Here is a 24,916-nt window from a genome sequence, read left to right on the forward strand (position 1 = left end):
TTCAGGAAGAAAAATGCTGAAATTCTTAAGCATAGAAGAATATTCAATGAGCATTTAAAGCTGGTTAAGGTTAATGTTCAGTTCTAGCATGTGTTGCTGGATAGTGATAACCACATTTATTAACAATCCCATTATGCCATTTTGGAACATTGTTTTAGTTTTATCACCTTTATTTATTAACACTTAACAATGTGTGTCAGCTACATACATATGCTGATTTCAAGACAGCCCAGTAATTCAATTTTCCTCTTTGGTTTTATTCTTGTTGCTTCTGAGGAGTTCCTCATTCATTGTTACTGTCCAGCATTATCTACTAATGCTCTCTCGCTCTGTGTTTATTTAATTAAGGTGAAATTTACACAACATAAAATTAACCATTTTAAAGTGAATGATTAATTTGTGTTTAGTATATTAACAGTGTTATGCAACCACCACCTTATCTGTTCCAAAACATTATCACCCCAAAAGAAACCTCTGTACCCATTAATCAGTTACTTCCCATTTGTCCCTTTCCTCAGCCTCTGGCAGCCACCACTTTGTTGTCTGTGAATTCACTTATGCTGAATATGTCATATAAATGGAATCAGACAATACATGACCTTTTGTGTCTGGCTTCTGTCACTTAGCATGTTTTCGAGGTTCATCATGTTAGAGCATGTATCAGTGCTTCATTCCTTTTTATGGCTGAAGTATTCCTGTATGTATATGCCACAATTTATACATTCATTCAGTGATAGACACTTGGAGTGTTACTACCTACTCATGTTCTTTCATAGGTTTAAATTGACTTAAAGTTTTCTTTTAGTGATTCCATTGTCTTTGTGTAAAGTCTAACTAAAGAAACATTTTTATGCCATTGCCCATTCTATCAGTACCACCATTTGAACAATTTAATATTACTGAGATTTGAAGTATTGAGGATTATTGAGGATATTTGAAGCATTTGGGGGTTTTTCTGTGGGTGTTCTGAACTTGCCAAGCAGAGGTACTCTAGGCAGGCAGTTGTCTTATCCTCAACCTGCCTCAGGATTCCTCTTGATGAAATTAGGCAAGTAACCCTGACATCCATCTTCCAATTTCAAGGGGAGGAAACAGGTGTGATAGTTTCCAAACTAGCAGATCCCCCACCACCTTCACAAGTAATTACTTCCAGTAGTGATTCCAAGGTTACAACAGGGAGCCTCCTGGGCTTGTGTGGCCCCACATGTATCTTTAATGCCTGCCACCAAATTATCTGGCAGTATCTTCCCCTGCTAGACTAGACTGTGAGCGCTTCAGAGACAGAGACCATCTCACATCTTTGTGTCCCATTATGCCTCCACATGAGGTACCCAATCAATATTTGATCTGAATGTTGATATGTGAAAGCCTCTAAGTTGGAATTTCCTAAACTTTTTTTAATCTGTATCACACAAAAATGTCTTTGGTCTTAGTCCAGTATACTTTACCCACACATTATTTGTACTTACATGTATATACATCAAATATGAGTGTTTACCCATTTTACATGTGAATTCTGATGCTTTCTATATTAACCTATTTCCTCAGGCATGCTGATTAAACCCTCTTCATCGATTTCATAAACTTCTAATAGGTCACAACCCATAATTTTTTAAAGTTTATTTTATTTTTTTAAAGTTTATTTTGAGAGAGAGAGTGCACATGCACAAGTTGGGTAGGGGCAGAGAGAGAGGGAAGGAGAACTACAAGCGGGCTCCACAGTGTTAGCACAGAGCCCAACGCAGGGCTTGAACTCAGAAACTGCAATATCATGACCCGAGCCAAAATCAAGAGTCAGTCGCTCAACCGACTAAGCCACCTAGGCGCCCCAAGACTGCTTTAAGTTTTAGCTTGAGTTTATAGCATCTTCTCCCTAGACCCCTTCCTTGGGAATAACTTCATGAGGTCATGCCACACTGTCAGCCAGTTGTTACTATCACAAGAAAATCTTTCTGCCCAAATAACAAGCTAGTAAATTATAAGTTCAAATAATAGTGTCCAATTTTAAAAGGAAGCCTGACTTAGAGCCTTCTTCGGGTCTGGTTTCATGAGATGTCTCTGTCCCTGTGCCTGGCATAGAGCATTTAAGGAATGCTAGGTCTTGCTCCATCTTTGGATCTTTCCTCGGCTGACTTTCCTTTTGTCTTGGAAGTTTGCTTTTCTCTTTGGTTCTTCTTCCAACACCCAGTCCTCAGTAATGAGGCTAACTTAAATTCATTATGTTCAAAGGGTTTGTTTTACTTCCCTAGGTGAATGAAATCTTGTCTCGTTCTTCAGTCTGGAGTGCCTTCAAAGATCAGAAACACGATTTGTTTATTTCTGAGTCACAAACAGCAGGATACCTCACAGGTAATCCACACCTAATTGGTTACTCTGAAACATATGGCAGAAGCCACCTTCCTGTTGCCCTGATTAAACTGAAATAGCATTTACAGTGTCTTCCTAGGCTACTAGCCACCTGTCTTGGAGGTCCTGTGAGCATGTGGTGTACCTCTGGGGTTAGCCCTGGGCAAATGTCAACTGCTAATGTGTTGAATGTGTGCTGACTGAAACGTGAACTTTGCTCGGTTTTGACCCAATGAATTGATGGTGTCATAGGTTATATTTGGAGCATGACTGTTGAAATGTTTATCTTGAACGTGTAAAAAGATTAGAGAAATACCTATTCAGAAATATCAGTATTAGAAACATGATAGCATATGATATTTTCCATTTCTGTCAAAATAACAGATTGGAACTCCAAATAGGTACATTCATCTGTGAAATATTTTTCTTCTAAGTTTCCAGTAATTAATCTGTAGTTTTATAAAACATACACAATTTGTCCTTTTGTAGGAAGAAGTATGTACCATAAAGGGAAAGGACATTTTAGTGTCTAGGGTTCAAAAGATAGTATGTTTTTGAAGCTCAGGACATGTGTCCATTTGACACACTAATTGCATAATAATTTTCCAATATTTTCATATTGGCTTCTATTTAAAAAGAAAGTCTTACCATTCTTTTGGTATATCCGAAGATGAAATATAGTCTCTGGTATAAAAGTTTTCAGTTTGAAATTAACCTTAAGAATAACAGGTGGTTTTTGCCATCTGCCTGAGTATGGTATATATGTAAACAAAAATCAGCTCTGCATCCTCCTCTTACCAGAGCTGATGTAGGTAAATTGAGAGAAAAAAATAGTACCCACTGGATTTTATGCCAGTGTAACTTTTTGAGTAATCCCGATTGCTGGTGTAGAAGTTTATAAATCATGAAGACTAAAGTTTGTACTTTAGTATAACTTTAAAACTAAAGTTTATAAATCTTGAGTACTTAAAAATGGGGACTTAAGAGAATATTTTGCCTGGTTTTAATTTTAGTCTGTTGTGGCACTACTGCTTGCTTCCTCACTGTGACCATTTAATATTAATCCACTAAAATTTATAAGCAGAGCCCTAACATTTGTTTTTTTTTAACTCTTCATTTTTTTAAATTTACATCCAAATTAGCATACAGCAGAGCCCTAACATTTGTAAACACACAGTGCTTTGATTGCCCATCCCTGCATGTACATTAAGAGCAGTGTCCTACAGTTCCCTTCTAACTTTCCCATGTGCCTGTCCTGTGATTTCTGTGGAAAGAAATACCTAGAAAATGGTCTTTGGCTATCTCGTATCTCTCTTTGAAATTTGAGGTGAAGCAGTAGCTTCTAAATAAGAGTATGTTCTATAATAGGCATACTAAAAACTTCTTTAGACTCGTTTTCCAGAAGTTGATGTAATACCACCTTTTTGTGGCATTACGTTAATTACCTTGTATAAGGATGTTGTGACTGGGAAATCTGCCTTATTTTTTTTCCAGCTAAGAATAGCTACTTACTTAAAAGTTTGGCCTTGAAGAATAGAAAGATGTAGATATAAGCTTTTCTACAGGGACACCTTTCTAATTTGTTGTGTTCTGCATTGTGCTTAGTGTTCATTGACTTGATGCAATAAAAGACTTTAGATGGTCCTTGACTTAGTAATAGGATGTGGGTCACAAAGTCTGTGGTTAGAATACAGAAGAGATAGGGATTTATCTTTAGAGACTAATTTCCTTCAGAAATCTTTAGGTCCTCACCCCATCCATATTTGCTAATAACTATAGAAAAATGTACAGGGATTTGAAGGGTTCCTGTCTGTGCCTTTCCTTTTACTTGGATCCCTGGGGTAGCTTCTGAAGGAGTTGTGAGAAGCAGCTGTGATGAGCTGTAGGGGATGGAAGAGGGTTGGGGAAGAAGAAAAGCTGCGATTTACAAATTTCTTTACATCCTCCTTTGGGCCCACTCAGGGCAGCAGGTTCTGTACAAAGCTGGTCAAAGGGGAGATGGTATAAGTCCCAACTTGGACACATCCTGGTGTTGCTCTGGCTGTTCTGCAGGCCCCCCTGAAGCCTGTAGGCACGACTACGTGGGACAGTCTGGACTAGCCCTGAGCTCTGTTGACCCGGAAATTGTCTAGTTCTTAGCACATCAATCTGGGATGTTCTTTTGTTGAGATGTTAGTTGTTTGAGAAGATTTTCCCATCAGCTCTCCTTGTTTTGAAAGGACTGTTTAAAGAGAGCACTACCTGTTGAATTGTTTACTCATTGTTTAGGTTGTCAAATGTTTTCTTTTTTGTGTTTGAGCTGTTCCATTGATGCTTTGTATTGTGTGTCATGTGTTTGATAAAAGGTACAAGTTATTCTAATGGTAAAGTCGCATTAGCGGAACTCCTTGGAATGTATACAATGTTGCATTGAGTTGGAACTTTAATTGATTAGGATTTACCCCACCCTGTGCTCAGCCTGGAGGAGATTCTAATTGTGCCCAATGTGCAAATGAGATAAGGTGCTGTGAAAACACACTTGACTAGCCATTTTTCTAAAATACCAATGGTAAGTTTGGCAAGTAGATTTTGTTTAGGAGATGGTGAAAGATAGAGGAAAGTTAATTACTCTTTCAAAGTAGGATAAGAATGACCAAAAATACGATAATTATTTTCTTTACCCTGGCTGCTGAGCAGATACCATTCAGTCACATCTCAGGATTGGGGTATGGATAAAATGTCCTAGGCGAGATTGCTCCTTGTGGATGAATTGAGAAGAGGCCACCTGGTTCCATAGGTTCTTTGGCCTGGCATACTTGTTTTGTTTTATGATAAAAACTTACCTAAACTGTCTAATGCAGTTTTACCTACAATGCAGACAAGCTATGTTTTCATTGACTTGGGCCTTAATTACTTAGCTATTTGTTAGGTTCTAGAAGGGCATGTTGCTGAGAAGTTCAAGGCCCTGTAAAAACAATTTTAGCAGGGAAAATCCTCCAATTACCTCACCTAGAAAATCAGTATAGAGAAAGAAGGAACAAGAGGGAAAGGAAGAGAAGCAGGGCAAGGGAAACATGGTTGTAGGAGTGCGAATTGATGACGAAGAGCTTTGTGTACACACACACACACACACACACACACACACTTAATTCAAATATGGAGATGAACTTCATACACACACACACCCCTGTATATATTTATATTAGAGGCATGTCACATAGTTAATTTGGCTTCCTAAGGTCATTAAAGGGGGGTGGGTGCAATTCTAAGGTCTCTCTTCATACAGGTCCATCAGTTCTCTACGAGTTAGGATTTTTTTTCCATCTGTGTTGTTCTTTGTCCACCTGTCCCAAGACTATATGATGTGAGTGATGTTGGGAAAGATTCCCTGAGCTCATCAGTTTACTATAGGACACTGACACTGAGGCAGAGCTTCCTGCTTTTGTTTTCCCTGCCGAGACTCTCATGTTCATTTTTAACAAAGCACATGCTCTTTACACTGCTCCATCGTTGCAGGCAATTCCATTTTGCGGGGTTCTTTGTTAATTTTCCGTCTTTCCTCATTCTCAAGTCTGGCAGCCTTGCACGTTATTGCCACGTGCCCCATTTCTGGCAGCTCCTGCTCTCTCCTCCCACCTTTCTCTGGAGAACACAACTGCTCTGTCCTCATCCTAACCAGACACCTTCTAAAAGAGAAGCCAGAGGTGTGAGAGAAAGAGCATTTCAGACTTATTTACAGAAATACCCAGGAATTTGTTTGTCTTTTCCTAAAGTGGCAAATGGTGGGGCTGGAATTTGGTCTATTGTGGATGATTCTTCTAAGCCTATCATGTCTCAATTTAATTTTAGCCCAGAAGTTCCCAAACTTTTCTCAGTTCACAATGCCTTTAATGTCTTAATGATTTTTTCATCTACCGCTAGGCCAAAAGAAATAACCTAATAGTTAAGTTCAAGTATTAGGTCCAAACAACTTGAAAGTGGCTATGTGGCATCCAGCAGATGTTGCTGTGTTCTCTTCGATGTAAAATATCTAGCAGCACCCCTGTGAGTTTGTCCCAAGGTGCCTCCGCACGCAGTTGAAGAACAATAGCCTTAGTCTGTTTTCTATATGTAGCATTCATATTTGGTCTCATCATCTCCTCATTTGATGTGGCCAAGATGAGTCCAACATTGGAAGTGCTTGGGAAATTTACCAGTCCAGGGTGTTTGGGGGGTTATTCTTACAGCTTCTATCTTTGGTGAGACCCACTTAATCGATCTGTGGTAATCCTGCCGCAGCCTAGGGTTCAAAGGTTGATAGGTTGGTGGGAAGTGATGTTAACAGTGTGGTGCTGTAGCTCCCAACTGCCTTGTCAGAGGGGGTAGGTTGAGCCGGTGGTCTTCTGAGCTGTCTGTGGAAGGCCTGGCACCCTGCTTGGCAGAAGGCAGGATTGGTAGATGCAGGCCTTACAGTGCCTTAAAAAGGGAAGATCCTTTTTCCAACGTTTATAAGTTCAAGGTTCTGAGTGTGCGTGTTACAGCTCACATAGGTGGAACTGTCTCTGGCTGTATAATTACATATGAGATGCAGTGTTCACTCAGTGGTGTAAGCCATTTCACGTCCTGGATACAAGTGCTTGTAAGGTGAAACACAAGACCAATCTAAATTGTGCCCCATTTGTCCTACATTAGTCCCTGTTACGCCTCAGCCTTCATCAAACTGCTCTGCTGTTTGCATTTCCTTATAACTTCCCTTGCTGCTTATATTTCTTTTTTCCCCTCAGGTGTCTCTCCTTCCCTTCTAACTGGCAGCAGCCCCCTTCACCTCAGGAGCGGGCTTTAGATCCGCTCTGCCAGGCAGCTTGCTAACTTCTGTGTAGCTCTCTGAAGCAGGTAGAGAATCATTTTGCTAAATGCATGCCGCTCCCACTGCCTTTCTAGTTCTAACCCTTGATGTTCCTTAGCTGTTTGCCTTATTTCCTATGGTTTCAGCTAACAGTATTGCTCAGTTTGTGGTATTATGCTACAATGTCTCTTGCAAGTACTCTGTACAGTTTGTGCAGTGCTTCTGGGATGTAATGGTCTCTGCAATGTTTACGATAAACTGGAGGGCTAAAGCCATTATCTACAATGCTTGTAGGACACATCTTGATAAATGCTGGCATATGTAGCATTTCTATGCAGTAGAGACTCTTAGAATCAAGGAAGACCTATAAAATGAAAATACTGATATCTTTTCCCATAGCATTCTTGTTTTGACCTGTGACAAATGTCCAGAGCCTTCCTTTTGTAGAGCTGTCAGTGTAGCAGCCCTTGTTCATTTGGTGTTACTAGCTATAACAGCATTTCTTTTTTTTTTTTTTTTTAATTTTTTTTTTTTAACGTTTATTTACTTTTGAGACAGAGAGCATGAATGGGGCGAGGGTCAGAGAGACAGGGAGACACAGAATCGGAAGCAGGCTCCAGGCTCCGAGCTGTCAGCACAGAGCCCGACGTAGGGCTTGAACTGAGATCATGACCTGAGCCAAAGTCGGACACTTAACCGACTGAGCCACCCAGGTGCCCCTATAACAGCATTTCTTTGCACCAAATGAAAGTAGGTTAACTTGAATGTTGGTAAAGGTTTTTCTTGGGCATTTTATCAAGTATGACTTTTGGATGGGCTTAGTATGGAGTTTCCTTCCTCTACTTGTTCTTTTTTTTTTTTTTATTTTCCATTTGGCATAGCTATCCTTCAGTGCCCAGAATTTTTTGAAGCATTGAATTCCCAGAATTGAGAAGGGCCAATTTTCCATGTTTTCACACCAGTGTTGCTGTCCAGTATCAATTTTGAAATGATTTTTAACTTTGTCATATAGTAAAGACATACCTTGAAAATGGCACTGGGTAGTTGTCTGTTAAAGTGTGTGATCAGGTACTTGACTAGCTTCTGACCTTCTTATAAAGGTGTTTTCACACGACTCTGCTCTCTAGAAGGTGTCTGTTTTCCTTTCTCTCTTGCAGGACCTGGAGTTGCTGGCTACCTTACTGCAGGGACATCCTCGTCGGTCATGTCCAACCTGCCGCCTCCCGTAGACCACGAGGCAGGCGACCTTGGCTATCAGAGTTGACACCTTTGTGAGAGACAGTAAATGCTGACAGGCCAGTGCCCAGTCCACATTCCTCCAGCTGATACGTTGAAACAAACTCTTACTGCCTTTCTCCTGGTTTCATGACAGTGTTATTCCTTTTTCTATAAATATATTTTTATTTAGGAAAAAAAGTCAGTGATTCTAATTGTATCACGTTGTAAGAAAGCACTCTGTGGATCAGCCTAAGTGGGTACACAAGTTTTTTTTCTTGATGTATGTAAGCACATTCTGTTCCTTTGTATCTGTTTACAAGACTGTGAATCAAAAAGACAAAACTTTCTTCCTAGTTTTTATAATGTTTTTTTTTGAATTAGCGTGACTGTGGGGTTGAACTGCAATCTACAAAAATTGGACTAGGTCACTTGTCCCCGGAAGACCATGTTTCCCTCTCCTGCATCGAGTCCCTGTGGCTTTCCCCCTCCACCGTCCAACACTAGTAGGCTTCATCCTCGTGCCTGTTCCCCGGTATCCTCTCCCCAATCATTAACCTTCTGAGAGCTCACAGTACATGTCGGTATGTATAACTGACTTTACCAAATTGAATGACAAAGGAGCTTGTGCAAAAAAATTTAAAAACGGATGTCAAGATGTTATGTAAGAGATTAGTGTAATTGTGAAATGTTCTATACAGTATCAAATATATAAAGCTTTCTATATTGAATGTACATTATACAGATCATTCATATGTGTACATAAAATTTTAAAAATAAAGGGAATTGACTGCTTTGTTAATGAGATATATTTGTTCTAATTTAATGTTTCCCTTTGAGGATCTCCTGCTTTTTTCTAAGACAGATCTAGTATTAGGAATAAACACAAACGCTCCCTCGCGTTCACAGCTCCTCATCCAGACAACTACGTTGACACATCTGATCATTCCCAATGCCCTTTGGTAATATTTCAGCCACATCTAAATTTCCAGAAACTAGCATTTCATTTATTTTCTATTTAATAATTCAGGAATAGGTGAGGCTAGTATTACTCTAATGGGTGAGACACATTAATTTCAACGTTTTTTAAAGCGAGAGAAATTTAAAGTGAGAGCATATTTCAAATAATACAGATCTCAGCACATAGGTCTCCTAGTATGATCATAAACTACAAGAAAATGAAAACCTGTAAAGAATACAAACACTTCTTAAAGAATGACGAAATACCCACACCTCCACATTGCTTTTGAAAGCAAGAGCCAAGTTTATTCCATAGTTGATGTGTAACAGCAGAGTGTAATGGAGACTTACTCCCCTGATAAGTCTCTAATTCAGACTTTTGCATCATCTCTCAAAGGTTATAGAGTAATATACCCATGCACATATTTTAATATACAACTGTGGTTTTAGTTTCTAGGCAATACTTGTCATAAAAATATGTTCACTAAAAGAAATTGTAACAGCTAACTTAGGAGTATGTGGTATGGAAGAGCACAAATTACTATATTTCCTTTAAGTACTAGGAGAACATAAATATTGTATTTATGATATTTAAAGGGCTATTTAAATTAATTCACAATCACTGATAGTTAAGTAATAGCTCATTCTTACTGAACATTGGCTGTATGCCAAACATCCTGTAAACTCATACATACGTAGTCTCATTTAATTCTCAGAACAAACCTATGGGCTTGATACTGATAAAATTCTTATCTTCCAGGTGAAGAACATGGGCTCAGAGAGGCAAAGCAACTTAGCAAAAGTCACACAACTAGTAAGTAACAGAGTAAGAAATCAAAACTACTTAGACCTGACACCAAAGTCTGTCCTGAGCCATGATCCTAACACAGCAGCAATCTGAAGCAGTATGTAACTAGGAAAACTGAGAGGTGGTTTTTTTTTGTTTTGTTTTTAAACATTTTTTATTGTAAACCAAAACACAACTACAGAAAATCTCGCTGAACAAATTCGTCGTTAAAAAGCAAATCACCCTTGAAACTACCATCTATGTCAAGAACTTTGCCAGCCTCTCCAGAAGCCCCTTCATGTGCCCCCATCAAAATCACAGCCACCCCCTTCTTCTTGAAAGTGACCACTTTAAAAAACAAAACAAAAAAAAAGGACCACTTGTCTTATACTTCCTTGTGTTCCTTTGTAGTTTATCACCCAAGTGTACATTCCTAGGGTTTGGTCTTGCATTTTTCCTTCTGTTAATTTATTTTTGAGTCTTTTTAAATCTTGTGGCTCCCTTTCCATCTGCCTTTTCCCTGTAACTTTGTTGAAGGCCCTGAGGCCGTTGGTTGGTTTTCCCAGTCTTGAGGTTACTGATCACACATTCCTAGTGCAATTCAACTTATTCCTCTGCTCTTTGCATGTAGAGGCTTGATCAAACTCTGGTTCCATTCCTTTGGCAAGACTAGAGGGGGGCTTGGTTTTTTTTTGTTTTCTTAGAAGCACATCATGCCTGTAAGACATGTGATATTAACAATAAGGGAATCTCAGTGTGACTAGATCCATTCATATACTGGGAGTTATAAAATGCTGCTATTCCACTTAGTAACTGGAATGCTTTTATAAAGAAATGCTTTCTTGCAAAAAAAAAACAAAACAAAAAAACAAAAATGTTAAGTAGGACTACATCAAACCAAAGTTTCAACACAACAAAGAAAACATAAAAAGGCAACCTACTGAACGGTGGAAAATACCTGTAAATCATATATTCAATAAGGAGTTAATGTCCAAAATAATGTGGAGAACTCAGCAAAAAATCCGATTAAAAAATGGGCAGAGGGTCTATATAGACATGTCCAGAGAAGACCTGTAGATGGCCAACTGGTACATTGAAAAGATGTTCAACATCACCAATCATCAGGGAAATACAAATCAAAACCACCGTGAGCTATCATCTCACACCTGTCAGAATGTCTAGTATCAAAAGGGCAAGAAATAACAAATGTTGGAGAGGATGTGAAGAAAAGGAAAATCCTTGTGCACTGTTGATGGAAATGTAAATTGGTGCAGGCACTGTGGAAAACAGCAGAGAGCTTCCTCAAAAAATTAAAAATAGAACTAACATATGATCCAGCTATTCCACTCATGGGTATCTATCTGAAGGAAATGAAAACACTAATTGAAAAAGATACATGCACTGTGTTCTTTGCGGTGGTATTTACAATAGCTACAGTATGGAAACAACCTAAGTGTCCATCAGTGGATAAAGGGATAGAGGGGATGAGGTGTTTATATACAGTGGAATATTACTTAGGCATAAGAAAAAAAATGAGATCTTGCGATTTATGACAACACAGATGGACCTTGAGGGTATTATCTTAAGTCATGGAAGTCAGACAAATACCCAAAGATTTCACTTATATGTGGAATCTAAAACAAATGAACAACACAAAACTCATAGACATGGAGCCCAGATTGGTGGTTATCAGAAGGGAAGGAGTATGGGTAGGCAAAATGGGTAAAGTGTTAATTGTATGATGATGGATGGTAACCAGACTTACTGTGGTAATCACTTTGTAGTTTCTACAAATACTGAATTAGTATGTTGTATAACTGAAACTAATCTAATGTAATATAACAATTTTACCTCAATAAAAGAACAAAAAAAAAATGCTTTCCTTTATGTGCTTTGTCATCCAGTGGCACACGTCATATGGGAAAGGCAGGATGAAGGCTTAATTCATTTCCTTTACTCATCAGCTTTCAAGATAATGAATCTGTTCCCTGTCATCTTCTGAAGGTGACCGATTTTGCTTGTTTTTTTTACTAACACCATTATTGAAGCATTTTTTAGTATCATAGATTTAAACATATTTGCTCTTCAATCCTTTGCTGTTATAGACATACCTTGTTTCATTGTACTTTGCTTTATTATACTTCACAGATACGGCATGCATATTTATTTATTTATTTATTTATTTATTTATTTTTTCCCCAAATTGAGAGTTTTGGCAACCCTGTGTCAAGAAACTCTTGGCACTATTTTTCCGATGTCGTTTGCTCACTTTATGTCTTTGTCACATTATGGTAATTATTGCAATATTTCAAACTTTATTATTATTATATTTCTTTGTAACTGTGATCACTGATCTTTGCTGTTACTATTGTAATTATTTTGGGGGAAACATGAACTCTTACTATGTAAGATGGCAAACTTAATAAAATGTATGTGTTCTGGCTGCTCCACTGATTGGCTGTTCCCCAGTCAGTCCTGGGGCCTCCCAATTCCCTGAGACACAGCTTTATTAAAATTAGGCCAGTTAATAACCCACTGTGGCCTCTAAGTGTTCAAGTGAAAAGAACAGTCACATGTCTCTCACTTTGAGTTAGGAATTAGAAATGATTAAGCTTAGTGAGGAAGGCATGATGAAATCTGAGATGGGTGGAAAGTTAGACCTCTGGCACCACAGTTAGCCAAATTGTGACTGCAAAGGAAAGTTCTTAAAGGAAATTAAAAGTGCTGCTCCAGTAAGTACATGAATGCTGAGAAAGAAACAACATTATTGCTGATATGGACAAAGTGTTAGTGGTCTTGATAGAAAATCAAACCAGCTGCAATATTCCCTTAAACCAAAGCCTAACCCAGAGCAAGACCCTAACTCTTCGACTCTGTGAGGGCTGAGAGGTGAGGAAAAGTTTGAAGCCAGCAAAGGTTGGTTCGTGAGGTTTAAGGAAGAGGCCGTCTCCATAACAAGGTGAAGCAGGTGCCGATGGAGCAGCTGCAGCCAGTGACCCAGAAGGTACGGCTGAGACCGCGAATAAAGGTGGCTGCACTAAGCAACAGATTTCGAATGTAGGCAAAACAGCCTTATGTTGGAAGACGAGGCCATGTAGGACTTTATAGACAGAAGTCAATGCCTGGCTTCAGAGCTCCAAAAGACAGGCTGACTCGGTTAGGGACCAGTGCAGCTGGTGGCTTTTAAGTTGAAGCCAATGCTCATTTACCATTTGGAAAGCCCTTAAGAATTACGATAAATCTACTCTGTGGTCTGTAAATGAAATAAGATCTGGATGGCAGCACATCTGTTTGCAAAATGGTTTACTGAATATTTTAAGCCCACTGTCGAGACCTCCTGCTCAGAAAAAAAGATTTCCTTCAAAGTATTACTGCTCATTGACAATGCACCTGTTCATCCAAGAGCTCTGGTGGAGATAGACAATGAGATTAATGTTTTCATGCCTGCTAACACAACATTCATTTTGCAGCCTGTGGGTCATGGAGTAATTTTGACTTTCAAGTCTGATTATTTAAGAAATACATTTATTTTGTGGGGAGCCTGGGTGGCTCAGTCAGTTAAGCTTTCGACTGTTGATTTGGGCTCAGGTTATGATATGGTTTATGGGATTGAGCCCCGCATTAGGCTCTGAGTTGACAGCGCGTAGCCTGGTTGGGATTCTCTCTCTCCCTCTCTCTCTCTGCCCCTCCCCAGCCCACATTCTCTCTCTCTCTCTCTCTCTCTCTCTCTCTCTCTCTCTCTCAAAAAGATAAATTTTAAACAAAAGGAAATACATTTTTTAAGGCTCTAGCTGCCATAGATAGTGATTCCTCTGATGGATCTGGGAAAAGTAAATTAAAAACGTTCTGAAAAGGATTTACCGTTCTAGATGCCATTAAGAACACTTACAATTCCCGGGGAAAGGTCAACATCAACAAGAGTGAAAGAAGTTGATTCCAGCACTCATGGATGACTGAGGGGTTCATGACTTTGGTGGGAGAAGTAACTGCTGATGTGGTAGAAAGAGCCAGAGAGCTAGAATGTGAAGTGAAACCCGAAGATGTGACTGACTTGTTGCGTCTCTTGTTGAACTTGAATGGATGAGGACTTGCTTCTTAAGGATGAGTAAAGAAAGTGGTTTTGTTGAGATTAATCTGCTGGTGAAGATGCTGTGAACATTGTTCAAATGACAACAAAGGATTTAGAATATTTCATAAATTTAGTTGATGAAGCAGCAGCAATGTTTGAGAGCATTGACTATAATTTTGAGAGAAGTTCTACTACAGGTAAACTACCGTCAAACAACATCTCATGCTGTAGAGAAATCGTTTGTGGAAGGAAGAGTCAACCAATGTGGCGAAGTTCATTGTCCTTTTTTTTTTTTTAATTGTTTTTACATTTATTTTTGAGAGAAAGAGAGACAGTGTGAGCAGGGGAGGGGCAGAGAGAAATGGAGACACAGAATCTGAAGCAGGTTCCAGGCTCTGAGCTGTCAGCCCAGAGCCTAACATGGGGCTCAAACTTGTGAACCACAAGATCATGACCTGAGCTGAAATCGGCCGCTTAACGGACCAAGCCACCCAGGCACCCCCATTGTGTCTTATTTTAAGAGTTAGCACAGTCACCCCAGCCTTCAGCTATACCACCCCGATCAGTCAGCAGCCATCAACATTGAGGCATAGCCCCCCACCAGCGAAAAGAGTACAACTTGCTGAAAGCTCAGATAATGGTTAGTACTTTTCAGCAATGAGGTATTTCTTTTTTTTTAATTTTTTTAACGTTTTATATATATTTTTAGGAGACAGAGTGCAAGCAGGGGAGGGGCAGAGAGAGAGAGACACACAGAAACACACACACACACACACACACACACACACACACACACACACAATCTGTAGCAGGCTCCAGGCTCCTAGTTGTCAGCACAGAGCCCGACGTGGGGCTCTGAACCCACGAAGGGCAGGATCATGACATGGGCCAAATTTGGACGCTTAACCGACTGAGCCACCCAGGTGCCCCAGCAATAAGATATTTCTTAATTAAGGTATGTAAATTTATTTTTACATAATGCTGTTGCAAACTTGATATTACAGTTTATTATTATATATTACTATATATATGTTATACTATATATGTTATATATAGTATATATGTTATATGATATATGTTATATATAGTATATATATGTTATATATGCTATATATACTATACTATATATGTTATATATAGTATGTTGTACTATATATGTTATATATATGTTATATATGTTTTATACTATATATGTTATACTATATATGTTATATATATACTATATGTTATATAGTATATATATATGTTACATATATATACTATATATTGTTATATATACTATATATGTTATATATATGTTATACTATATATGTTATATATAGTATAATGTAAACATAATTTTTTTTTTTTTTTTTAATTTTTTTTTTCAACATTTATTCATCTTTGGGACAGAGAGAGACAGAGCATGAACGGGGGAGGAGCAGAGAGAGAGGGAGACACAGAATCGGAAACAGGCTCCAGGCTCTGAGCCATCAGCCCAGAGCCCGACGCGGGGCTCGAACTCACGGACCGCGAGATCGTGACCTGGCTGAAGTCGGACGCTTAACCGACTGCGCCACCCAGGCGCCCCTAAACATAATTTTTATATACACTAGGAAACCAAAAAATTCATTTGACTCATTTTGTTGTGCTGTTCACTTTATTGCAGTGCTCTGGGACTGAACCCCATATTATCTCCAAGGTATGCCTGTATCTTTATTGAAGTTGTAAATGTCCTGTCTTTGCCAGTGGAAGCTTCTTCAGCCTGGTTCCTTGAGTCCCCTTTTCTTTCTTTTTTTTCCCCCCTTAATGTGGTAGAGTACACATAACATAAAACTTATTATCTTAACCATTTTAAGTATACAGATAAGTATTATTAGATATATTGATAATGTGCAATCGATGGTGGTAATAATCGTAAGTACCCAAGTCAGCAATTTAATAAATAACAATTTTTCTCATTCTATTTAGGATCAGGAATGGGGTAAAACAAACCACCATCCATCTCCAGAACTCTTATCACCTTCTAAAACTGGAAGTTTATACTCATTAACTGATAATTCCTCCTCCCCCCAGCCCCTGGCAACCACCATTCTACTTTCTGTCTCTGTGAGTTTGACTATTCTTTAAAAAAAATTTTTTTTAATGTTTATTTTTGAGAGGTGGGGGAGGGGCAGAAAGAGAGGGAGACACAGAATCAGAAGCAGGCTCCAGGCTCTGAGCTGTCAGCACAGAGCCGAACGCGGAGCACGAACCCACAGACCTCAAGATCATGACCTGAGCTGAAGTCAGACGCTTAACCAACTGAGCTGCCCAGATGCCCCGAGTTTGACTATTCTAAGTATCTCAAGTGGCATCATATAGTGTTTAAATTTTTGTGAATGGCTTATTTCATTTAGCATAGTATCTTTAAGATTTGTTCATGTAGCATATGTCAGAATTTCCTTCCTTTTTAAGAAGCTGAATAATAATCCCTTGTATGCACATGCCACATTTTCTTCATCCATCTCTCTATCAATGGACGTTTAGGTTTCCATATTTTAGCTATTGCAAATAATGCCACCATGAACAACTTGATTTTAAAATGGGCAAAGGTCTGAAATAGACGTTTCTCCAAGCAAGGCATAGAAATGGCCAATACATACACAAAAATGTGCTGAGTCACTAATCAGGGAAATACACAGGGAATGAGCCCTTTTAGTAAACCTGAGGATTATCACCAGGTGGCTGGAGAATCCCTTTCAGTCCAGAAATTCTGTGATTCCCTTTTCTGATCTTAAATTCCATTATATGATGGAATGTCCCTAAATACCTAGGCTTTACTAATAAATATTTATTTATTTATTTATTTACTTATTTATTTATTTATAGAGAGCACACATGCCCATGTGGGGGCGGTGGAGTGGCAGAAGGAGAGACAATCCCACGCAGTCTCCATGCTCAGCGTGGAGCCCAACGCAGGGCTTAATTCCACGACCCAAGGATCATGATGTGAGCAGAAATCAAGAGCCGGAGGCTCAACAAACTGAGCCACCCAGGCGCACTGGAAAAAAAATACAGGTAAACTTAGTCTATTTCTGGCAACCTATTGACTAGGAATTTAATGGCCTACTTGAGTTTTCAGGAACACATGGCCTCCTATATGGTATAAACACTTCGGGGCACCTGGCTGGCTCAGTGTCTAGAACATGTGACTCTTGTCTCAGGGTCATGAGTTCGAGCCCCACATTGGGTGCAGAAATTACTAAAAAAGTATATAGCACTTACCTTTGACCAGAGGAAGTGTGAGCACAGAATGCAAAGACTCCTTTGAGCTTGTTTACTTATCTATAAAATAATGTTGATAATTCTTAACCCATCCTTCACAGGGCTGTCGTGAGGACTGAAAATCTGTCTGTGAAAGGACTCTGGGAACCATGAGGCATATCGATGGTGGTAATAATCGTAAGTACCCAAGTCAGCAATTATAAATAACAATTTTTCTCATTCTATTTAGGATCAGGAATGGGGTAAAACAAATTCCAACGACTTTAAGGTCTACATAAAATCATTTGTAATTTTTTATTAGTTTTTGGAAGTAGTTCTGTTGCTAGGGAAGCCCTAACTAAAAAGCAGCTACCGTGGCTCCCATATCAGAGATGCTGTGCTACAGTTTTCAGTCGGCAAGATCATCGGTTTCCCACAGTAAAAATACATTTGTCCCTAAGCCGTGGCTCGTTTGCCAGCAGATGAGGTCCAAGAGACCAGACCTAGAGAATGACTTAAAAATTTGCTTCCAAGTTGAGAAGAATGCCGGACAACAGAGTGGAATGAAGAGTTGTTTGTGAACTGAAATACTGACCATTTACACAGTCAAGCCAATCTCATTGTCATATTGATGAGAGAGCATAAGGCAAGCTGAGGGCAAACTACAGGCTAGCACACCCCAGTCCCCCCAAAAGGGGGGAATATATGTGACATTCCTCAGGTACTCTTGGCTGCCCAAGAACAAAGGAAAGGGAAAAACAGATGGTTAGCTGATAGAGTTCAGAGTCCTGCAGGACAGGAGTCTCCATCAGTTCACAAATGTCTTAGTAAATTACAAGAAAAAGGCAATCTTATCAACAGCCTAATCTCCAGAAACTTACAGACTCAGCTTCCTGGAGCCCTAATATCACCCTCTCCTCCACAATGATGTAGGGAACAAAGGCAAGAAGGAAATGGCAGATAAAATTAAATTTCTTTATAACCTGCAGCCCATTGACAAATACTTGAGTCAAATACAGAGTCTGACATTTCTCCAGGAACTCCCTACTGGTCCTAATGTTAATGCCACACTAGAGGAAAAACAACCTTAGCTTGACAATAGCAACGCCTCGGGTATCCTAAGAGTCCTCTTTAGCATATCAAAGTCCTTCTAGAAGCCTGCCTTTTGTCTTTTACCCGCCCTCCCCCCCCACTCCCTCCAACTCCATTGGATATAACCAGGTACTCTTTACTACCCCGGTGCAGCTCCTTCTGCCCACGGGTCCTGTCCCTGTCCTTTAATAAAATCACCATTTTTGCACCAAAGACGCCTCAAGAATTCTTTCTTGGCCATCAGCTCTAAACCTCCCCCTCCCCCCTCACCAATCCAGAACCACATCAGGGCCATCTAGGCTGCAGTCCTGGCCCTCACTGTGTGATCTCTCATCCTTAACACTTCCCTTACAGTGCTGTTCTGTAGCTAAGAGATAATGGATGTAAACACCTGATATAGTGCCAGCCTCTTAGATGGGGTGGTGGTGGTGGGAGAAAACACCAGCTTGGCAGACCCAATCTGCCCTAGTTAGATTTCTGACCCTGGGCATCAGTTTCCTCTCTAAATTGCCTGGGTTGGTCCGTCAGGAGATATTTCACTGTTTGGAATCTAATGAAAGGTAATATAAGCCCTCTTTACAAAAATGTACAAAAGGACATATTTTTTAAATATTAGAGAACTCAGTCCCACTCTAACCCCGGATAAAAAGCCCAGAGCTGGATAGCTTCTAAGAATTATGTATGATATTGTTTCTTACAAGTAACTGGGCTTATCATGACACAGACTGTCTTTGTCCTCTACTATGGAATCTATCCTAGTCATCAGCGCTTTCCTATTACTAGTTTTTTACTACGTGTGTTTAATATGTTACTCAGCATTTAAAGCAAAAAAACTTCACATCTGAAGTTGATCGTCCACTAACGTCCAGATTGAAGGAATAAAAGGCGAGGCCAGTTTACTGTGGGATCCAGGGCCCCATAAATACAGTAAGTAGGGGTGGCCAGTTTAAAAAGTTTGTTTCTCGGGGCGCCTGGGTGGCTCAGTTAGTTAAGGGTCCAACTTCAGGTCATGATCTCACGGTTCGTGTGTGTGAACCCCAGGTCGGGCTCCGTACTGACAGCTCACAGCCCAGAGCTTGCTTCTGATTCTGTGTCTCCCTCTCTTTCTGCCCCTCCCCAACTCACACTCTGTCTCTCTCTCAAAAATAAATGAACACTAAAAAATTTTTTTAAAAAACACCGTATTTTAAAAAATAAAAAGTTTGTTTTTCCACCAAGCTTACCAAAGATGTGTACATTTTCATCATTTTTACAAAGCCCCAATTTAGGGAAATAATTTAGTAAGAGAAGAGAAAGTACCAGAATTGTTAATGGAAGTCTCAGTTCCTTATACAAATAAGAATCAATGTTTAAGCTTACATTTTTTTTTAACATTGAAAAGGTATATGGTTTGTCTAACAAGCTTATGTGGTTACTGGGTGTGAAGAGTTTTCAGTTATTCTCCAGTCTGCGAGGAACGTTTGCCTCACTCCCTGGCCCTTGCCAAGTGGTGATGTCTGTGAGCAGGAAAAGAAGAACCCCATGCCCTCACTTTCTTTATTTCAGGGAAAATTTTATGAAAATGTGACTTGAGTCAGTGAAGGAATGAGTCATTTGTCTTTAAAAAGAAAAGTCATAAGCAAGTAATTCTGCAAATACCTAGTTATGCATAAATTTGGAGAATTAGAGCTTAAGCTCAAACCCCACTCTCACCCTTAAATATTTTGCAGGACTGAGAACAGCCCTCCATGTACATTTATCCAATTTCCAAGACAGGAAATGGGAGCGTCTTTCCTGGCTTTAAATGTGGGAGTTGTCCAGACAGACATCGTTGTCAACCCTGAAATGATCAAGATGAGTTCAGAATATTTATGTACCTCCTGTGTTTAGAGCAGGAAACGTTATCAGGTGCCACAGAGCTGTAGACACCACACCCTTCACTCTTAAGGGGCTCAGCTTGGTCAGACCTTAGATTAAGTGCCAATAAGTACATCCCCCAAGGCAGGATTTTAAGCAGGAGTGAGGCCAAAACAGGAAAGAAAAAGGTAATTTGGAGAAAACAGTGGAGAAAGAAGAGAACATTGGAAAAGAAAGCTATCATATTTAATACCCTTAGAGATAAACATTACATGCACAAAACAAAAGGAAGCCACTGTAAAAAACATTTTTTTCCCAGAGAAAATCCTGTGTTACAAAAAAAACAACAACAACAACAACAACAAAAAACCAAAAACCCAAACAGCAGAAATGAGAAACAATGGAAGCCCCTGAGAGATAATGTTGCAGAAATTTCCTTAAGAAGCAGAATAAGCAGAAACAGATGGAAATAAAGGACATAAAGTTAAAGTAGGGGATGGCCAGTCCAGGAGGCCCATTATCAAAAAAAAAAAAACAAAAAAAAACAAAAAAAAAACCCAGAAAGCAATAGTAGTTTTAAAAAGGAGATTTGTGTCCCACCAAAATTCCTATGATGAAATCCTAACCCCCAAAGTAATGGTATGAGGAGGTGGTGCCTTTGGAGAGGACAAGGTCTTGAAGGTGGTGACCTTATAAAGGGACCCCAGAGAGCTCCCTGGAGCTCTTTCTGCCACGTGAGAACACAGTGAGAAAGCAGCATCTGGAAACCAGAAGCAGGGTCCTCCCTCACTGCTGAATCTGCTGATCCCTTGATCTTAGACTTCCAGCTTCCAAAACTGAAAATTAAGCCACCCAGTTTATGGTATTTTGTTATAGCAGCTTGAGCTGAGTAAGGTGGGTGGAGGACAAAATAAAAAACTCAGGGGCGCCTGGGTGGCGCAGTCGGTTAAGCGTCCGACTTCAGCCAGGTCACGATCTCACGGTCCGTGAGTTCGAGCCCCGCGTCGGGCTCTGGGCTGATGGCTCAGAGCCTGGAGCCTGTTTCCGATTCTGTGTCTCCCTCTCTCTCTGCCCCTCCCCCGTTCATGCTCTGTCTCTCTCTGTCCCAAAAATAAAAAATAAACGTTGAAAAAAAAAAATTAAAAAAAAAAAAAAAACAAAAACAAAAAACTCAAAAGCGTCCCCAGAAAGGAAGAGTGTGCCACTGAGTATCCAGTCTAACAGATGAAAATAAACCCTTACAAATGCACATCATTGTGAAATTTTACGATAGGAAACAAGAAGTTCTTATAAACATCCAGGGTATTGCAGGAGAAGGAAAGAACATTTCTTAGAAAGGAGCAAGAATCAGAATAGCACTGGATTTCTCAATAACACTAAAAAAAGACAAAGGGGTGATGCCTTCAAAAATCTAAGGGAAAAGTGATTTCCTAGCCTAGGATTCTAAAGCCAGCCAAACTCCCAGTTAAGTGAGGGGACATCATTTAGACATTATCAAACACACCAGCTCTCAGATTTACTTCCCAGGAAAGTTTTGTAAGAAGGTCCTAAAAGATGTTCTCCCCCAGAGTGGGATAACCAAGAAAGGAAAGGAGGGATTCTCTGAAAGGTCGTGAAAAGAGATGTTGAATCAAGACAAGAGCTGGCACCTGACTTAGAGTACAACCAGCCAAGCCCAACCCAGCCCTGAGCAGGTCAGAGACTCTGGGAACAAATTCTTCAGGAAGATGAAGTCTCTGTGCTTGAACATACTGAGAGGAAGGAGATTGGAGGAGGTGAACAGCAGAAAAATCTCTGTGGTGCGACATGGTGAGGTAAGGTTCTGACTGGTACTTCCATAATGATGGTACCAATATGAGTGTATTAGAGAATGAGAGAATGGATGTGTGTGAGAGTGTATGTATGTTTGGTGGGAAGAGAAGATGAAAGACAATTGAATCTTCTAAATTCAGAAGTCAATAGATGATGGCTAAAGCAAAAAAACAAGAAAATGAAGGAGTAGCAATATAACAATATAACGAATAGTAGTGTTTTATCAAGGTCATGTTTCCCGAGTGTAATCATTATATAGATAAGTGCCATGATGTCTGCAACTAACTCAAACAGCGGAGAGAGAAGAAAGCAGGCGTGAATCTAGGTGCGGTATATGGATGTGCACCATGCTCCATAAATTTTCTCAAGATGTGAGATGTTTTCAAAAAACCTGGGACATCAGTACTAGTACAATTGCATTACTTAGAAGAAGATAGCTATGCTTATCAATTAAAAGTTTTTAAGGGGTGCCTGGGTGGCTCAGTCGGTTGAGTGTCCAACTGCGGCTCAGATCATGATCTGGTGGTTGACGAGTTGGAGCCCCACATTGGGCTCTGTGCTGATGGCTTGGAGGCTGGAGCCTGCCTCATGTTCTGTGTCTCCCTCTCTCTCTCTGCCCCCCTCCTACTCATGCTCTGTCTCTCTCTGTCTCAAAAAATAAATAAACATCAAACAAATTAAAAAAAAAGTTTTTAAGTGGTTGTGCATGGGATTAGGAGATGAGCGTATTGGAGCATGGGAAGGAGAGAGCGCTGTGCTTCATGACTAGCTTTGTTTTTTTTTTGTTTTTTTTTTGTTTTTTTTGTTTTTTTTTTTGGGCCAGAGAGAGACAGAGCATGAACGGGGGAGGGGCAGAGAGAGAGGGAGACACAGAATCGGAAACAGGCTCCAGGCTCCGAGCCATCAGCCCAGAGCCTGATGCGGGGCTCGAACTCACGGACCGCGAGATCGTGACCTGGCTGAAGTCGGACGCTTAACCGACTGCGCCACCCAGGCACCCCATTCATGACTAGCTTTGAATGGGGATTTCATTTTTTTTTTTTTAATGTTCGTTTATTTTTCAGAGAGAGAGAGAGAGAGCACAAACAGGGGAGAGGCAGATAGAATCCGAAGCAGGCTCCTCACTGTCAGCACAGAGCCTGATGCAGGGCTCGAACTCACAAACTTCGAGATCATGACCTGAGCTGAAGTTGGGCGCCTAACCAGCTGAGCCACCCAGGTGCCCCTAATTTGACTCTTTAACTCTGATATACACACCTTTTATTAAAACCTGAATTTTAGGGGCGCCTGGGTGGCTCAATTGGTTGAATGTCTGATTCATGATTTTGGCTTAGGTCATGATCCTAGGGTCATGGGATCAAGGCCTATGTCAGGTTCTGCACTGAGTGTGAAGCCTGCTTAAGATTCTCTCCCTCTCTTCCCTTCTTCGGCTCATGTGCTCAAACTCTCTCTCCCAAATCAAAACAAAAAACAAAAAAAAAAGGCTGAATTAAAAAATATCAATGCATATTAAGGGAAATTTTAAAATCAGCAAAACCAAAACTTTATAAAAGCAGCTTTTGTACATACAAACAATGGTAGAAAAAATACTGTCTGCCACAACAAAAAGAAACACTAAATATTTAGGCACAGCCTTAACAGGAGATGTGCTAGATTTACCTGATGTCTGTCTGACCCTCTACTGAACCGCATAAAGGAATTCTTGAACAGAAAGACACATCTTCTTCCTGGTAGGATGATTGATTAGTGTAGAAGTGTCACTTGTCCCTAAAGTAAACTTAATGCAATCTCCAAGTCCCAACAAAATGATTTGATGGCCTATTTGTAAGAAAACTATAGAAATATGTGAAAGAAATGGCTAAGGACTTCCTCAACCAGATTTGAAAGGTACAGAAAATTAAAACTGTGAACAAAAGGCCAACTGAAACAGTCCTAGGAGGAAACCCCGTATCTGCCGCACGGCTATAGCCTGTGGACAGTGAGATCTAGGGACAGAGTCTCAGCCTGGCCACTGCTGCCCAGAGACTGCTGAGTCTGAGCCCCTGTCCATCTGTGGCACCCACTCTGGACACGGCACATCCGGTCATGGATACAAATGACCTGCTGCAGAAGGCCATTCTGGCCGAGCAGGCCGAGCGATATGATGACCTGACAGCCGGCATGAAGTCTGTAGCCAAGGAGGAGAGGAATCTTCTCTCAGTTGAGAGAGGGCAGAGGGGGCTCGATCTCACAACCACGGGATCATGACCTGAGCCAAAACCAAGAGTTGGATACTCAACCGACTGGGCCACCCAGGTGCCCCAACTTTTTACTTTTTTTAATGTGGCACTAGAAAATTTTTAATCATGTGGCTTGAATTCTGTTTCTCTTCCCTCTTCCTTTTTGAGGATAGGCTGCAGGTGGAAGTGTAACCTGAGTTTGGCTAACCAGAGTCTCCCCTGTGCCCAAGCAAGCACAGCCAGGACAGAGGAAGGGAAGCCACAGCTGGGGTGCTCCTCCAGATGTCTCAGTCTCCCAGGTCCACACCCACCGAATAGGTTCCCTTTTTGCTTGCATTAGCCAGTCTCTTCCTGGTGTTTACAGTCAAACACCCTAACGGACTTGATCAGGAAGCGGTCCCTGGTGTATCTTGTTACCACCAAAGTCACTCAATTGCTGGGGCAGTTGAGTCTTTATCAAGCTCTGCAGGGGATTCTGATGCTTAGCTAGAGTTGAGAAGCTTAGCTTTAGGTCTTTTAAAAAGCATCTGTATGTCCAGGGAGCAACCATG

General features: G+C 40.3%; 1 protein-coding gene and 1 long non-coding RNA gene across 4 annotated transcripts in view; both read left to right on the forward strand.

Annotated features, from left to right (window-relative positions):
- The window catches only part of DNAJC13 (DnaJ heat shock protein family (Hsp40) member C13), a 126,535-nt gene extending 117,363 nt beyond the window's left edge, over nucleotides 1-9,172 (forward strand). For 2 of the 3 annotated variants that reach the window (XM_025912916.2, XM_025912915.2), the window contains 2 exons: nucleotides 2,250-2,349; nucleotides 8,308-9,172. In XM_025912916.2, coding sequence (XP_025768701.1) covers nucleotides 2,250-2,349; nucleotides 8,308-8,414 — 207 coding nt within the window. In that variant the 3' untranslated portion in view covers nucleotides 8,415-9,172. Of the gene's footprint in view, nucleotides 1-2,249; nucleotides 2,350-7,088; nucleotides 7,198-8,307 lie in introns of all 3 variants that reach the window. The other variant, XR_015239973.1, reaches the window with a different exon arrangement.
- Nucleotides 9,173-15,757: 6,585 nt separating this feature from the next.
- On the forward strand, nucleotides 15,758-22,939 carry LOC147577161 (uncharacterized). Its single transcript, XR_015239974.1, has 4 exons — nucleotides 15,758-15,862; nucleotides 17,032-17,220; nucleotides 17,529-21,267; nucleotides 21,522-22,939. It is a non-coding gene; the product is annotated as an uncharacterized LOC147577161 (long non-coding RNA).
- Nucleotides 22,940-24,916: the final 1,977 nt, after the last annotated feature.

This window comes from Puma concolor, chromosome C2 (genome assembly GCF_028749965.1).
Source record: "Puma concolor isolate L17-30 chromosome C2, mPumCon1.1.hap2, whole genome shotgun sequence".
NCBI lineage: Eukaryota > Metazoa > Chordata > Mammalia > Carnivora > Felidae > Puma > Puma concolor.